The sequence below is a fragment of the Eumetopias jubatus genome, unplaced genomic scaffold (genome assembly GCF_037043125.1).
Source record: "Eumetopias jubatus isolate StellerSeaLion01/CBP00866 unplaced genomic scaffold, mEumJub1_p1.0 scaffold_7, whole genome shotgun sequence".
NCBI classification, from domain to species: domain Eukaryota; kingdom Metazoa; phylum Chordata; class Mammalia; order Carnivora; family Otariidae; genus Eumetopias; species Eumetopias jubatus.
Window position 1 is genome coordinate 10,548,062 of NW_028274813.1, and position 17,238 is coordinate 10,565,299.

Below are 17,238 nucleotides of genomic sequence, written 5' to 3' on the forward strand. Positions count from 1 at the left end.
TGGCATCTCACTGCCAAAGCCAACAAATTCAGAGGCTGACAAGCTGTGTGTTCAACATGGAAGCTGGGAACCAAACCAGTGGGCTTGGTGACAATAAGCTGCTCCTGACAGCTCAGACTTGGGGGCTGGTGTGGGGCCCTTTGGCTGTGCCCACCTCCACAGGTGCAGTCACAGTGCTGGTGGGGAGGTTTAGAAGAGCTGGGCTGCCAGATGGTGTTCACAGTCTCCTGGGGTCTTTGTACCTGTTGACTCACCGTACCCCAGCTAGCAAGTAGCAAGTGGGTGGGTCATAGGAAGAAACTGATCTTCAAGTCAGGAACCTTGGGTTCAAATCTCAGTTTGACAACTAGCTAGCTAGCTCTATGACCTGCAGCATGTGCCTTCGAGTAAAATGGAGGTAATTCCTGTCTTAGAGGCTTTTTTTTTTTTTTGAGGAATGAAGGGTATAATGCCTGAGTATCCCTCCCCAACTATGTTAGAAGTTAGCCAATACTAACTTCTATAGAGACCTTTGAGCCTTGATCCCTCAAGAGTACCAAAACATTTTTTGTCACAAGTATCCATCAAGGGAAACAAAGTTCTACAAATCATAGTGAATATGGTCTGTTTTATATTGTTTCTTAAGGAAGAAAAACTGACCAAGAAGAGCGTAGGAGACAAAAGCAGATGAAGGTCCTGAAGAAGGAGCTGCGCCAATTACTCTCCCAGCCATTGTTCAAAGAGGACCTGAAAACAAAGTATCCAACTCAGTCTGGCAAGCTGCCCACGCTCATGTCTACCCCAAGAAACAGTGAGTCTGCCTTGAGCTGCCTCACCAAACAGAAGAAGAAGCAGAAGAAGCCGCCAAAAGAGCAGCAGCAGGAACAACCGCAGCCAAGTACAAGTGCAAATTAACTGCACTCCAGGTCAGTCTGTTAGTGACTGCACATTGTTTCTATGTTCTCTGGTTATGTGGAAAAACTTCCCACTTTCCTTTTCACTCTACTATCAGCCCTGGTTATAAAAATCTCCCTCTTCCATGCCAGCCCGAATCGCAGGAGAGACCTCATGCACATTTGTGTTGTTTTGGAGTAGGAATTATATTCAGCGGCTTATGTATTTCTGTATTCCAGTATGTATAGGCTTCTTATGTGTTCAGCTTGTTTTCGTCAATTAAAAGTAGTCAGAACCAGCATGTTATCCTGAGTTTTTAGCCAGAATATAGCTGTCCTAATCCTCTGGTTGCAGGATGCATGTGGGGTGTGTTTCATCCCATTGGATAGTGTGGATGGAGCAGTAGTCTTAGCTTGTGTTCCTGCTTTTCTCCACAGCAGAACCCTAATAGCTCTTTAGCTCTCTACCATTCACATTCTCTTATCTGAGCTACACTGCAAGATGGGCAGGGAAGAGGTTGCCATCCTTGGGTTCCAAGAAAACACAGGCTTCCTTAACATCACAGCCATTTGTGGGGAAGCCAGTAACAGGTATGCAGAGTCTGGCATTCTGAGGCCCTCCAGCCTTGTCTCCCCTCCCCTCCTCTGTCCTGAAGTGGTTGTTGCCCACAGTCCCACGCGCCCTTTCTCTTGTCCTGAGCCTTTATACAAGCTTTTCCCTCCACCTGCTTGCCTTTTTCCCCATCCTTGAGCATGGCTATGTGTTCTCTAGGTCCCTGAGCCCCCAGGAGGGCAGTGTCCATAGTAGCCGTGCTTACCCTCTCAGTAGCACTTGGCCCAGGCACACTGTATTGTCTCTTTTAAGCTCCTTGACAGCATAGGCTGCTTTATTATGCCTTGCAGCCCTTGGCTTAGGCCAGGGCATGATGTTAATAGGTGCTGAGGGAACCAGTGACTTCTTAGTGTGTGTGCCCCACCCCCCCAGCTTTCTCTAGGTTAGTCTAGGTGAGGAGCCACAATTGCCAGAGAAGCATAGATTTATTCACAGCTACGTCTGGACTTCTAAACACATGTCCCCTCGGTTTCACGGTTGACAGGTTGGCAGGATGGCAGCAGTGTTCCCTCAGCCCCTCTGGGTAACTACAGTAGGACAGCTGGACTAAACTCAGAGTCAGGTGTCCTTGAGTGCTGTACCAAGCACTGTTAGGCACTTTCATCTACTTTATCATTTGGTTTTCTTTTTTAAGATTTTAATTATTTGTTAGAGAGTACAAGTAGAGGGAGGGGCAGGCAGAGGGTGAAGAAGGCTCCCTGCCGAGCAGGGAGCCCGATGCGGGACTCAATGCCGGGACCCTGGGATCATGACCTGAGCCAGAGGCAGACCCTTAACCAACTGAGCCACCCAGGCATCCCTATCATTTGGTTTCTAACAAGCATCTGAGATGCAAGTCTTAATACCTTTTCGTAGTTGAGAAGGCGACACTGAGTGGTTTAAACTTGCTCAGAGCACAGAGCGGCCGAATGGCAGACCTGGGATTAAAACCGTGGGTATTTCCTTGTGGGCATGTTCAGAAAACTGCTTCAGTCTTAAAAGGACAGCAGTGTTGTTAAGGAATGTCTCCCCAGGGTCACCAGTGACCCAGAGAGGAGAATGCAGTAGAAAATAATCCTAGTCTGTGAGATCAGTTCTTGGGTGACAGTTGGTGGAGGATGGCAGGGGACTCACCATTATCCACATGATACCGTGGTGGTTTGAGCAGCCCTAAGGAGACTTGGTGGCACCTGAGTCTTGAGAGGCCTGAGGCTACTGGTCACAGGCCAAACAGACCCACCGATGTCTGTTGACATGTTGCCCTGTCCCTTAACAGCAAATGCTCTTATTTTTTATTTATTTTTTTTGTGGGGTAGTATGTTAAGGGGAGTCGGTTTTAAAAGATATGGTTAGCATCCCAGGCAGTTCTGTTCTTTGACTTGATGACGTAAAGCTTTGGTGAATCCTGTAGTTTCTTGGCATCTCCAGCCCAAGGGCAGAACTTGCTGAGTATATGGATCTTCCATTAAAGGAGAACCCGCTCTCTCCTGCTAATCAACTCAGACACATAGCCCTATGGGAGAATGTTGATCTTTAGTGCATGTCAGATACCACATACTAAGAAACCAGGATAAAAGTTGTCATGGAAACCATTTTAATGCTAGGAAAATGTTTCCACCAACTGCCGGGAGAAGCTGTAGGGCCTGCCCACACGCCCCGCCCCCCCCCCGCCCCAACCCTGGGCAGCTGCTCACTGAGCCACAGCTCCTGCCCCCATTTTGCACAGTGTGAGAATGGTTCTTAGACTTGTCTAATGGCGCCTGACACTTCCCCATTTGGGAAGCCAGAGTCCCTGCCAAAGAGGTGTTTGCCCACATTGCAGCAAATGTTCTGCTGCTTCCTCGCTTGTAGAGCACTGGCTGTCAGATCTCATACATACTCTTATTCCACTTTAACCAGTGACCTTGTGCTGCATAGGTATTGTCTTCATTTCACTGATATGGGAATTAGGGCTCAGAGGTGAAGTTCTTGGTCAAGAGCTAGTAAGTGAAAAGGGAGGATTCAGACCCAGGCGGGTCTGGCTCCAGAACCCCTTTGTGCATAAAATAGGAACCCAGTCAAAAGCAAGGACAGTTTGTTCTTTTTGTTGCTAAACATTCCCATTTATAAAGTTCCCTTTGGAAGGAAAATAATAAATATGCAGTTATAAAGACAGACTGTCAAAGCAACTCTCCTGCCCCCTTTTGGTCTGGACAGAGATGGCTTGGTGAGGTGGGTAGAGAATTATCCAGGAAGTGTGAATGCCAGCATAATTGGCTGCCATAGATAAGCAAAGTTAACCTCCCCAGATGGCTGGATTTAAACAAGTTCCTGAAGTCTGCCACTCCCTTTTCGGCATTGGTGCTTGCTCTCAGACCATCTGAGGGCAGATGAGAAGGCAGAGAGCATGGAATGGACCAGTGGTTTTGTGGAGGAAAGGGGGAAGCACATTGTAAGAACATGAGAATAATTTGCCTGTCTGTGGCATTCTGATTCTAAACTGATAGGATCTGTCCTTGGAAGAGGGTCCCATATGAGCACTGGTGGGCTCTCAGACCTGGAAGCACAGCATGGGAAGCCTGAGAGGGAATTTCTCCAGCCAGGCTGCCAAAGCGAAATCTCTGCTTTTGTGGACATGCCAAGAAGTGGCAGCTGCCGCTTATGCGTGTGTGAGAGCCCAGCCGGAGGCGCAGGCCATCCTGCAGCCCCTCGGAGTGGCCACGGGCATTCAGCCCAGTGCTGTGTTCATACCCTTTGGTTTGAGATAGTCACAAGTCACATAACATTTCCTCTCTTCTTCCAGTATATTTGTCACAGATCCTAGCACTCCTACCCAGAGCAGGGTGGGACATCACCAGTTCAGAGATCAAGGTCAGGTTTACATTCCTGTGGAAAAGTGACATGATCACTTCGTATGAGCCCTTGGGTTTAAGCTCCAGCTGAGAGCAGTAGGGGAATCTGGGTCCCTGCCTGGCATTAAAGCACCCTAACGTCTGTCTTCACAAAGGCAGAAGAATGATACAAATCTTCTGTTTGTATACAAGGCCTCAGCAATCTGCTGCCCAGTCCCTGTACACAGCCTGGCTGGCAGCTGACCTGCAGGGTGGATGCTCATAAATCCCCACAGAATGGAACCTGTGAGAAAACGCCTTGGGTTAGGGAAGTCACCCATGGGCAGTTCCACACTTCTACAGTCTCCATTTCCTCCCACAGAGGAAGAGAGCTTGCTAGCAGTACCCGAGATAACCAAGGCTCTTCAAGGTCCTGGGGGCAGCAAGGTGACAAGGTTACGAAGGGGCATGTCCAGGTGGATGAACGAGGAGGCTGCCAGCCAGGGCTCTTGACTTCTAAGCAGTTTTTGCAACAGAGATCTCCCTTGCTGCCGGTTTCCTGGGCTTGTCTCTCTGTTCTTTCCCACCTAACTTCCTGCCAGCCCACAAAACCGAGCAGAAGGGGGAAACGGGAAAGAAGCCACACACCACCTTGCAAAATTTGTCTGCCCTGCGCAGCTGGAGTCTGGCTGCATGTACTGTTGTCTCCACCTGGAGGATTACCTAGATTCTCATTCTAGGCTGTGTTGGGGATGGAGAGATAGCTTCCTGGTCCCAGACCCCAGCCTTTCTTGAGCCTCTGTTCAGGTGGGGCTAGCAGCAGAATCCTGAAGCGCCTGCCAAAGGCAAGCAGGTCTGGCCCTGAGAGAGGGAGAGAGGGCCACAACAACCCAAGCTTTATGCTGAAGGCCCCTTTTTAGACTTTGGCATAAAAGTCTCTTTTTCCTCTTTAGCTTAGGGTAAGAAAACACTCCCATGGTGAATGTTTGGAACCACGCTGAAGCCCTCACATTGGCCAACTGGCCAGTGCTTCCGTCAGCCATCTACCAAAGTCCAGTCTAACAGCTCATTGGACTGGATTCTATTTTTGTAGAACTGGGAAGTCACTGAAGACCTCTGACCTTGAGCTTTTCCTCCCCAGCAGAGAGGCACAGAAAGGAAACCAGAGGGCCCTATTTTTTATATGACAACAGAATGTCAGCACTGGCAGGAATCTTCTCTAGATGAAGAAATGGGCCCAGAGAGGGGAGGTGACCTGCCCGGGGTCTCAGGGAACTGGGAGCAGTTGGCTTTCTAACTCTTTCTCTGGCTTTGTAGCCCTGAGTTAGAAAGCATTTGATCCTCCATGAAAATAAATACTAACAATATCACTAAGTTACCACAGTCCATAATGGGTAGGCCTCCTTCCCAGTGACTTTGCCCAAAAGGCTGTACATTTTCTAACTATAGTTTAAGTTGCTTAAAAAATTGAAAAGCCAGAATGTTCCATTTAGAATGCAGTCCCGTTAGGTGACAGGCTCCACTGCATGGCCTAAAATTAATCAATGTTTATCGGCTGCATAAAGGATGTTGTAGTGGGATGTTTTATAGAGCAGGTAAACGGAAGGGGTGGCAGCCTCGGGGAACACGTGGTGGTTCAGGGCCGTGTCCATCTCATCCACATACTCCACCTGCAGGGCGATGTTCAGTGCCTGAGACAGGGCTGTGATCTGGATGTGGTCACACTCCATGGCCATGGGCTCCACTTCCTGCAAAGGCCAGAATGAAAAAACAAACCCAGTTTAGGAAGGAGGCCTGGCAGAAGACAAATGAAGTCCAGCCCTGGCTTTCACGGCCCTGGGTCAAAGGATCTATGCTGGGAAATAATCTTCACAATAGCTCATCAGGTAGGTACTGCCATCCCGGTTTCTAGAGGAGGAAACAAGCCCCGTGAGGAAGAGCAGCCAGAAACCCACTAGAACTGCAAGGCTTGAATCTAGATCTTTCTGATTCCAGACTCTAGTGGTATGTGAGAACACTACTTTCAAGAATCAGGGCGGGGGTGGGCAGAATTTTTGAGCTTGGGCCTGTTAATGCACAGAACCAAAGAATCTCAGAGCGGATGAGGACTGTCATGAAGGGATTTCACATTAGGGCTAAGCGAGTGAGTCTGAATGTTGAAGAGGCAACCGAGAGAGGCAGAGATGGTGGTAGGCTGGCAAGTGTGTCCCACATAACTAGGGCGGCCACCACTCCGCTCCTGCTGATTGTGGCCATGCAGGAATAAGGCCCTGGGAGCTGGGTCTGCTGGGTCTTCCGAGAGAAATCCACAGAGTCAAGAACGCTGCCCAGGGTTTAAATGTTGGCAACTCTGTTTCAGATAAATACCATACATCATGAAACACATCTAAGGACAAATGTGACTCTGGGGCTGCTACTCTGCAACTTTTTTTTTTTTTTTTTTTTTTAAGATTTATTTGACAGAGACACAGTGAGAGAGAGAACACAAGCAGGGAGAGTGGGAGAGGGAGAAGCAGGCTCCCTGCTGAGCAGGGAGCCTGATGCGGGGCTCGATCCCAGGACCCTGGCATCATGACCTGAGCCGAAGGCAGACGCTTAACCGACTGAGCCACCCAGGCGCCCCTGCTACTCTGCGATTTTGTAAACAGTCTAGTCCAAGGCCCTCATTTCTCAGATGGGAAATCAGAAGCCTGGATGGGGGAAGTACTTGCCCAGAGCCACACGTTCAGTAGGCAGCTCAAGTAGGATCTGTTTCTGGCTTGCTAATCTTCAAATTACAAATGCAGGTGTGACATCAAGTCCCCTGGCTAGGGATGATGGCACTCAAGTCTCCCGAGGGGAGAGGGGCTTTCACGGCACTTCCCCATGGTCCACATGCTGACTGCCCTGTCGTCCCCGGTGTGTACAGTCCCAGGAGCTGGGTATTACACAGCAGGTCCCAGGGCTGGGGGCTAAGTCCCCAAAGCTTGAGACCCTGAGGACCTACATGAGTACAGAAGTCCTTGATGTCCATCTCCTCATCAATGAAGTGTCGGAAGAATTCCGCGCGGTTCTTGATGAAGGCTGAGGTGAGCAGGCGCAAAAACTGCACGATTTGGTCCGAGGCGCTCTGGTCGTTGAACACCTTCAGCAGGCTGGACACTGACCCGTCCTTCTCTACCAGCTCTACCACACTGTAAAACTGCACCCCGCTGGGCTGTCAGTCGGGGGGCACAGGCAAGACCTACCCTCCCCCATGGGACTCTTTCCACAGGACCCTCCCCCACCATGTGTATTTCCATTTTGAAATCCTCAAATTGAGTTACCAAAATAAGTCAATCTGGGACCAAGCTAAGTAGAGGGTTAGAAATGCTCTGCAATGCATACCTTAGCCCAGAGTCCTGTCTAGGGAACGGCAGTTGGGTTTCCTCCCATCACTGTGGTTATTGGGATTCTTATCTATAGATTCAGAACTGAATCCTCCAACCCCACGCCCCCTTCACTAAGGGGATCAGGGTTGTAGGGCGGAGAGGGGACATCTGAAGGAGGCTGGGGGATGTTTCCAGCCTGAGAGCTACTGCCCCAAAGGAGGTGCCTCTTCCCTGTGGGAGGGCAGGGCCCTGGGCTCCTTGTCCCCACACACAGGAAGCAACTGTCCTTCCCCAGATGGGAGGAGCAAGGACATAACCGCAGAGCCATGGGCTGTGAGGGGGCTCCGGCCAGTGCCCATTCCTGCCTGCTCTGCCAGCATGGAAGGACCTGGACCCTCAGCTGTCCTGCCCAGGTTAACTTACAGCATTAAAGAAGTTTCGGAACTTGTGCTCCTCAAAACCAGCAGCCAGAAGGTCATTTGGGGTCTGCAGGACACGTTCTTTGAACCTAAAGGAGGTAGACTGATGGCTCATGGGGAAATGCTGATGGAGCACTGCTGTACAGTCAGTGTCCTCATGCTCTCACCCACTGCCCCCAACAACTGAGGAGGGTTGTGTCACTAACAGGTGACTGACTTCTGTCCTCCCCAGTGTATACAATCCCAGGAAGGGGGTGTAACACCCATTTCACAGATTAGGAGACTGAGGTAGTCACCACCTACTCCCAGACATGTTGATTCTACCTTTCAAAGGTTTCTGAACTCTGTCCCTCCTTCCTGTCCCCATGGTTCTTGCCATATGACCACCATCTCTGGCCAGGGCCATGCCCAACCTTCCCGTGCTCCCAGTCCCTTCACGGGGACCTCCGGAGTGACCCAGCACAGCCTTCTCCCTCAGGACACAGCTCCTCAGCACGAACATCTAAGGGAGGACCCCAGCCTAGCTCCCCAACCTCCTCTCCCTTCGCAGCCTCCCTCCCACCCCAGGGCCACTCCCCATTTGCATGTCACTCCTTAGCACCCTGTCCCATCAACCAGCGGCCTGTACCTACTCACAGGAGCTAATTGTTCAGTTTTCAAGATTTGACCAGCTGGGTATTAAACATAGCCACCACCTGAACTATACTCCAACACAAAGATAAATATCCAGAACTCAGTTTCCTAATTGTCTCTGCCCTTGAGGCTATGTCTGTCTGTCGTGTGTGGTGGTGGAGATGTGACTGGGCTGTGGGATGTTTATCTCTTCCCTGCTCCCTGCTCAGTGACCCCATGACGGTGGCTTGGAAACTAGTCCTGAAAGTATTTATACCCCGAAAGGGTTATACCACCACCAGTCAGACCCCCCTGCCCCACAGCTGTGAAGACTTCGTCAGCACCGGCCACCCTTTAAACCGGTGCAGTGGCGCTTGCTCTGCCAGTGCCGGCCCCTCCGTCTCTGCTCCCACTGCAGGCCCCTCACAGTATGGCCCCCTCCTGAGACCTGGAGCTCGGGGGGCATGGCGAGGAGCCCCAGCAGCAGAGATGAGCTACAGAAACAGCGACTGGCCCGTGGGGGGAGGGTAGCAGCCTGTGCAAGGAGGACCAAGTTGGGTGGGGGGCAGCTGGCACTGGCTGAGCTGTATTCCGTCCCCTGGGAAGGGAGGCTAAATTCCCAGTGGGACAGCAAGGGGCTTTTCACAGGGTCTAGAGGCTCGAGGGGGAGGCTCAGGTGCCTCGTTGTGGGGGAGGGGGCGGTGAGGGGGGTGTGTGCGTGTGTGTAACATTTAAACCAGGAAGGGGAGGTCTGTGCTGGCCACAGCTGTGGGGAACACGCTGTGCTGTTCAGCTGCTCTCGGGCTTTGGGCCCCCCTTTTCCTCCCTGGCCCTCCTGAACATCAGCTGCATCTCCACACTGACTGCTCACCAATGACTGCTGACGCCCTGTACCCAGCACTGATGAGCGCCTCGCAGGTCCAGCCAACACCAGGCTGGGACTCCCACCCGACAAGGTGAGTGGGGGGACCGGGGGCGGCATTGGGACTTGGGCGACACTCTTGCTGCTTCACGCCAGCTTTAGTGTGACTTTGGGCAAGGCTCGTAACCTTCCTGAGGCTCGGGGCACTTGACTATAAGATGGAGTACCACCACCCTTGTACATCCCACTGCCTGGTGGGCACCCCTGCTGAAAGGCTCACAGATATTTTGGACTCAGTATCACCAAAATGGAGCTCCTAATCTTCCCCAGCCCCCCGCCTGCAACAAGTGGCTTTTCCATCCGGAGAACGCTCTGGCAACACACTGGGCAGTCATCCTGGACTCCCCTCGGCTTGCGCACCATACCCAGCCATGAGCGAGTCCTGTTGATGCCACCTCTACAGGAATCTGGAATCTAACCCATCCCCTCCACCTGCTCATGCTGCCGTTATCCTCTCCTCCCCCCGCTCGCCCCAGCATGCCCCTGCTGTGCCCTCCCACTCTGTCCTGTGGATAGCGGCCAGCAGGCCAGGCAGTGCTCTGCTCAGACCCTCAGGGGCTCCATCTCATTCAGGCGGAAATTCAGGGTCTTTATAGAGGCCCATGAGGCACCCCCCCCTTAGCTCCAACCCCTACTTAAAACTTCAGCACCACCCCCCACCCCCCTGTCCCCCGCCTCCTGCCCCTGTCCTGGACAACTTGGCTACCTTCCCCGTCTAGTTTTTTCCTACACTTCTTGCCATTGGACACATCACATACAGCCTTTGCCCTCTAGCCTGCCTGCTCCACAGGCAGGGAGTTGTGCTCTTGTTCTCTGCTGCATCCCCATGGCCTACAACAGGGTCTGTATGTTGGTGTCCTGTGTGTTGGTGATGACTGCAGGGAGGGAGGGTGCCCTGGAAGGAGTGCAGGGGTGAAGCTAAACAGCATGCAGGGCTGGTACAGACATACATGGGGTGGGCTTTGTGAGCATCACCTTGCTGAGTCCTCACAACAGCACCCTGAGTATGCAGAATTACCCACCTTCAACTGATGTGGAAACCGAGGCTCAGAGAGGTGGAGTTAGTTGCCCAAAGTCAGCAACTAAGCAAGAGTGAGGTCTGGCTTCAGAGCCCTGGACCTTGGCATGGCACAACTCTGAGGGACACGAGTAGCAGCGGGGAAAAGCCCTGCACTGGACTGCACGGTCTCTACCCTACAGAGCTATGGGGAGATGGGGAAGGAGATAGGGGACTCTCCATCAAAAGGGACTCTTGTCAGTTTGTTGTTCAGGAATGACTCGTTCCAAATAAGGAACACCTAGCCTAATTTTGATCCCTTTTGAGGGAATCTATATTTTGAACAGGAGATGATGGTCTTAACCTAGCCATTCTCAGCCAGGGTTGACTTGTTCCCCAACCGAAGAGGTACCTGATGGAGTCTGGAGACATTTTTGATGCCATGACTTGGGGAGGAAGGTGCTCCAGGCATCTAGCGGGTAGATGTGAGGCATGCTACTAACCACCCTGTAATGTTGGGGGGGGGCCTCATCACATCCCCTCAGGGCAGTGAGAGCTCCAAGATCAAGAAGCAGGTCTCTTAGCTCCTTGCTGCTCCGAGTGTGTTTTGAGACCCAGCAGCGGGAGTGTCTCCCAGGAGTTGGGGAGAAACAGAAGCCTGACCTAGACCATTCTGAATCGGGACCACACTCAACAAGATCCAGGCAGTTTGAGCAAATGGTGACGCAAGAGAAGCCCTGACCAAAGCCTAGACACAAAGGCCTAAAGGGTCGCTCTAGGGAGCATCTGCTGGACAGAGACCCTCCTCAGCATCAGGTCAAGACCCAGGCCTGACTAGGGAGATGCCTGGTTACACACATGCAAGAACAGGGGTGGCCGAAATTATTCAGAATGGGCAAAGCTTCATTTTCTTGGAGTGAGTCTTCAAAAAGGCAACCAATGCAACCCAGCTAGGCAGCTCAAGCCAGAGTGCCAGCACCCATGGGGTCACTGGTTCCATCCCAGACTGCCTGGCTGCCCCCACCCCCACCACGGCAGCTCACTCTTCAGGTTTGGCAAGCTCATGCCTAGGAAACCCTGTTAGGGAAACCCCAGGCCCCCGGGCCCACCCAGTGGTCCCTGGCACCCACTCACTTGAGGACCTCCCTGCTCTTCCCCAGCAGGGACTCCAGGTAGGAATAGCCCAAGGCCCGGTAGAAGCAGTTCCCATCCCCCTTGGTCTTGCGGATCGCGGTGAACCTTTTGCTGAGTTCCTGTGGGGCAGAAAAGGAAATGTGGACATCTGCACTACCATCACCGCTCGTGTCATGTCCTGTGGGAGCCAGGGCCCCACCTCCCCCAGGTAACATCTGCTGCCTCCTCTCAGAGCCTTCACAGTCTCCCAGCTACCCTTCATCATACAAACGTAAAACCGTGCTGAGCCTGTCCTGTGGCAGGCACCGAGTGATGAACGGGTCATGGTCCACCCTCAGGCAGCCCACAGTCTGGGGAAACGGATCGTTACATAACTAATAACAGGACAGGAGAAGCACGGGGCGGGGGGGGCTTGGAGCACTGGCATCAGAAGTCTAAGAAGGCTTCTGGAGGAATAGCACTGAGAGGAGCAGAAGTGGTGTGCATGGTACAGGGGAGGCATGGGTGAGCAGAGGCCTTGAGGGGTGAGGTGGGGTGTGGCTGAGCAGCGGGCCAGGAGTTTGCAGAGTTGGTAGGAAAGACCTCCTCAGACATAACTAAGTGGTCTGGCCAGTCCTTCAAACATTTCTCAAAAGGTGTGGCCCTCCCCAGGCCACTCACCTCCAGCTCTGCTCTTAGCTGCCAGTTTCCCTCTGAAATGCGCTCGAGTCCCCCTGGCTGCCTCATGGGGCTACAGTCAGAGTTTTGAAAGCAAAGCATGGCCTTCAAGGCGTCGGTGGGGGGGGGGGGGTCGGTGGGGGGGGGGGTCCCTGCTCCTATCACAGCATTGAGACAGCTTGGAACTAATGGGGGCCCATCTCAGCCATGGCAGCAGTGAAGGTCATGCTCCTTGGGAACCCCATCTCATCTCCTGAGAGTGTTGCAGGGTACATGAATCCCTGCGGCCTAGCCCGTGCTCCTGCCCCAGGAAGTGTTCCCTGGGGCTGCAGGAGACAGTCCTGCCAATGAGCAGAGAGAAGCAGAGGCATGCTGCCCGAGAGATAGAGAGCCCAGGCTCCTCCTCCTGCCCTGGTTCTGTGAGCTGTCCCTGCATCCTTCTGGTAAACTCCCCTTTTTGCAAAGCCCAGCTGGAGTGGCCATTCCCCGCTGAGAGATGCCCTAGTACTGTGGTTATGGATGCAGCTTATGAGATCAGGCTTCCTGGTCCAAATCCCAGCTTGTCCACTCACTAGCTGTAGGACTGTGGGCCTGCCATTTAGTATCTATGCCTCGGTTTCCTCAGCCGTAAAATGTGGATAATAAAAGTACTGACTTTGCAACACTGTAATGAGGTCTCGGTGAGTAAATAAAGCACTTAGGATAGCACCTAGCTTTAAAAAAATGTTTTTAAATTGATATATATATATATATATAGCAACTAAAAAATTTCTCAGAGGCAAATGCCCAACATCAAAATATTCTGGGAGCCCTTTAATTTGCCCTGGAGCCTGGCCCCAATGCGAAGCTGTTCTTTCAGAATGGCACCTTTGACTCCAATCCCAGCTCCAGCGCATTAGCTCTAAGATCCTCTCCCCCTGCAAACCTGTCTCACCTGGATTTTCCTCTGGTAAATCCTGTTTTCAGGATGATCCCGAAGAATTGATAGAATGTCACATTTTTCTGATATTAGGTTGAAAGATGTTTCACTCTGCAAGAAAAAGCAGAGCTGTGACAATTTCAAAGCAACTGACAGGTTTCGACCAAGTAGATCCATGACATAGGGAATGGTACCTTCCCACAAAAGGCACATTCCCAGTTATCTTGGATGTCAGTTCCCTGGACAGGGAGCCAGGGTCGGCCCCATCATGTAGGGGTGTCATCCTGTACCTTCTGAATGGATTCATTTTAGAGTATAACCCCTTGAACCTAGTGAGCCTTCATGCTGGAGTATGAGGTGTCTCCTTGTCTCCTGTCCTTCCTGTCTCACTCATTCATTCTTTTATTCGCCACCAATTCCTGAACATCCAGCCTGCACCAAGCATTGTGTAACAAGGGGAAATAGAGGTTGGAACATCCGGCAGACGCACCACCTACCGGCGGAAGTCCATACTGCAGCCCAGCTGGAGTCCAGGTCAATTCCAACCCAGAGATCAGCTTCCTGTCCCAGAGGCAGGGCTCTGGAGGGCAGAGGAGAAATCCACAGGGAGCCGGTAATGGCAAGAGGCGGCTTCGGGCCAGGGAAAGTGCAGGAGATGTCTCTGTTCTAGTAGCCAACTCCCTGCCAGCCTCCTCTCTGCCTCAAGCTGTTCCCGCCCAGACTCTGCCTGGAGAAGTGGCAGATGCACCCCTGCCTCCAACCCATCCCTAGAGCAGCTCTGATTCCAGCGTGAAAATAATGTACGAGGAATTGGTATTAAAGTCACATGTCATTTAGTTTAAGAGAAGTGGCCCTGGTGCTTGCATATAACCCAAGGGGACCCGCACAGCTGTACGCTTGATGTTATTTGGGATTTTCGTGACTGGAAATCCAGTTTTCTATCCATTTATTACCATCATTTTGGACAGAGGTGTTGTCAGAGCTCACCACTTTTACTTTATGCCTCCTACCACACGGGCCTTTCCTGGGCAACCTCTCTGCCTCCTCACGGACTTGACAATGACCTCAACCCCATAGGGCTGAAGGCTTACAAGCCCCTTTCCACCTGGAAAAAATGTCTGGATTTTTGATGATTAGATTTTGCCAGAGCTCAGCACTGGAAGCAGAGAGCTGGGCCACAGGATCATACAACGAGCTGTGAGTGACTTCTGGGGCTACCCATCTCCACACTGGACAGACTCAAAACTTCTGACAATGAGCTGCTTTGACTGGGAAGGGACATTTCTGGCGGCCTGGATGCTCCCTGCCATCAAGGTCTCCAGAGCTACACAGGCTTCCCTTGGCACAGGACAGCTTGTCACACTACCCGGGACCTTCCATTTACCTGATGCCCCAGGGCCCATCACAGGGCCTGGAACAGAGCTGGGGATGAGAGGTTTGTTAAACGAATAAAAGCCACTGCCTCCATGAAGCCTTCTGGCTTGCCCCACCTCATCCAAGTCAGGCTTGGGATCTCCCTTGAATTCACACTTCATTCCTTTTCTCCCTTTCTGGTGGCCTCAAACATGCCCTCTCCTGGATTGGGGTGGTGGTGGTCAGACCAACTTCCCAGAGGAAAACCTGAGTGGAGAAGGATGAATGTGTTGTCCCAAGAAGAACAGGAGGAAAAGGCTTTCTAAAAGGGAACAGGGCATGCAAATGCTTGGTGGGTGGGGGAAGAGACTCTGGGTTTTATTTCTGGAAGCTTCCATTCCATACCCACATTCTTTGCAAAATTAAGTTAGCCTCAGGCTCCTTCCTCCCTTCAGCTCAGACAGGGGCAGAGGAACCATCAGGAGTTGTGAAATAACCATGCTGGGGCAGACACTGTGGGCTGCTTTTCCGTCAGCCACTACCCATTTCTTCCCTACTAACGGGGCCCCTGTCTTACTCCAGGCAATGTGGTAGAAAATGTCTGGGCCAAGTCATGACAACCCTAACCTCTTCAATGATTTTTCTAGCCTTCCTTATATGTGTGGGCAGCCAGGTGATCAGGGCTGGTCAGCTGGGTCCATGACAAGTATTCTGGGGGGCTCGGGGAAGGCTTTTGGTTTTGGATGAAAGGAACAGAAATGGCACGTCCTATTCCTTCCTGCTTCTTCGTGCCTTCAGTGCAGATGCAATGTCTGCACTACAACAGCCATCCTGTGACCATGAGGCTGAAAGCCAATATGTGGAAAATGGTCGGATGATCTGCTATCCTAAGTCCAAGATGTAGAGAATAACAGATGCCATGATTGTGCACCTACTATGTGCCAAGCTCTGGGACAGAGGCTTACATATCCCCATTATCTCATTAATTCCCCACTAACAGTTAATTATACCCACTCCACTGACAAGGAGGTGATTTAATGCAGATCTGTCTGACTCTGAAACCCTTGGAAATTCTACCAAGCCAAACTGCTAGGCAAACAGAGCTCAGAGTCTAGCTCTTGAGGGAGCAAGGAGCAAGGCTGCTAGACCCTAAAGGAACACTGTGTACAGGGCACGCTAGGGCCTCTGCACCATCAGGCCAGGTCCCAGCCTCCTGCCCCTGTGGCCCCAGCCAGGCAGACAGCCTAGCTCTTTACCCAGCTCAGTGCCTCCAGCAGTGTCCCCCAGTCTGAGGACACTCATCACAGAGGGAATAAGAGATGATTTACAGGTGATGTCCGGACATGATGTTAAAACACATCGGGACATCAGGAGGGAAAGTTATTCTCTTGTCAGTTTCCTTCAAAATTTCTAATCATGCCAACGAGAAAGTTGGTTTCCAACATACTTTTAACTCCTTCCCACTCTGCTAGTGTCTTTTGGCCAGTGAGCAGGGAGCCTAAAAGTGTTCCATTTTCTTTAAGTAAGCTTTACACCTAACGTGGGACTTGAACTCATGACCCAGAGATCAAGTCACAGCTCTACCGACTGAGCCAGCCAGGAGCCCCAAAGGGTTCCATTTTCATTTGCAATTCTTTTTAAATGTAAAACAAGCCAGCTTTGAGGGGCACCCGCGACCTTGATCTCTGGGTCACGGGTGCTGCGAAGCCTCCATTGGGTACAGAGCTTACTTAAAACCAAAAAGGGCGCCTGGGTGGCTCAGTTGGTTAAGCGACTGCCTTCGGCTCAGGTCATGATCCTGGAGTCCCGGGATCGAGTCCCGCATCGGGCTCCCTGCTTAGTGGGGAGTCTGCTTCTCCCTCTGACCCTCACCCCTCTCATTCTCTTGTCATTCTCTGTCTCAAAAAAATAAATAAAATTTAAAAAAATATATTAAAAAAAACAACCCCCCCCCAAAAAAAGCCTGTTTTATTAACTTGGTTGGCATTTTTAGGAGAAGTGAACGTGTTTGGATCTATTCTAAATCATGGAAGAGTTCCATTACTGGCATAGCAACTGTTGCTGTACGGTTCATCTTGCGCTCCTATTACTATGTGCTAATAAAGGACCCCGTAAGTTTCAGAATAAAAAATCCACTTTTGCGGTTTTGAGGGAAAAGCAAGGTGACCCTCAGGTATGTTTCAACACAGCCAGCATGCCCACCCTATGGCACCCTCTCACTCACTCTCACTTCATTCCAAAGTCCCATTACCCACCTCACTAACAAAAGGCTTGTTTTTACAGGCCGAGGACTTAAAATGTTGGCTCGGGTCTTTTTTTTTTTTTTAAGATTTTATTTTATTTGACAGAAAGAGACAGCGAGAGAGGGAACACAAGCAGGGGGAGTGGGAGAGGGAGAAGCAGGCTTCCCGCGGAACAGGGAGCCCGATACGGGGCTCGATCCCAGGACCCTGAGATCATGACCTGAGCCGAAGGCAGATGCTTAACCGACTGAGCCACCCAGGCGCCCCTCAGGCCTTTCTAAACATGGATTAAAAAGCACTACCAATGGTATCTAACGCTGCTTCTGCCTGGCCTGCCCCAAACAAAACCCAGGCAGAC

General features: G+C 51.5%; 1 protein-coding gene across 7 annotated transcripts in view; it reads left to right on the plus strand.

Moving 5' to 3' along the window:
* Positions 1–14,755, plus strand: part of DDX24 (DEAD-box helicase 24) — a 33,060-nt gene extending 18,305 nt beyond the window's left edge. For 2 of the 7 annotated variants that reach the window (XR_015768466.1, XR_015768463.1), the window contains 4 exons: positions 626–905; positions 5,951–9,611; positions 11,735–11,916; positions 13,716–14,755. Coding sequence is in view for 1 of the 7 variants with exons in the window: in XM_028098766.2 (XP_027954567.1) it covers positions 626–894 (269 nt within the window). In the remaining 6 variants the exon portion in view is untranslated. Of the gene's footprint in view, positions 1–625; positions 1,172–5,950; positions 9,612–11,734; positions 11,917–13,715 lie in introns of those variants that run through there. The other 5 variants (XR_015768464.1, XR_003608379.2, XR_015768465.1 and 2 more) reach the window with 5 other exon arrangements.
* Positions 14,756–17,238: the final 2,483 nt, after the last annotated feature.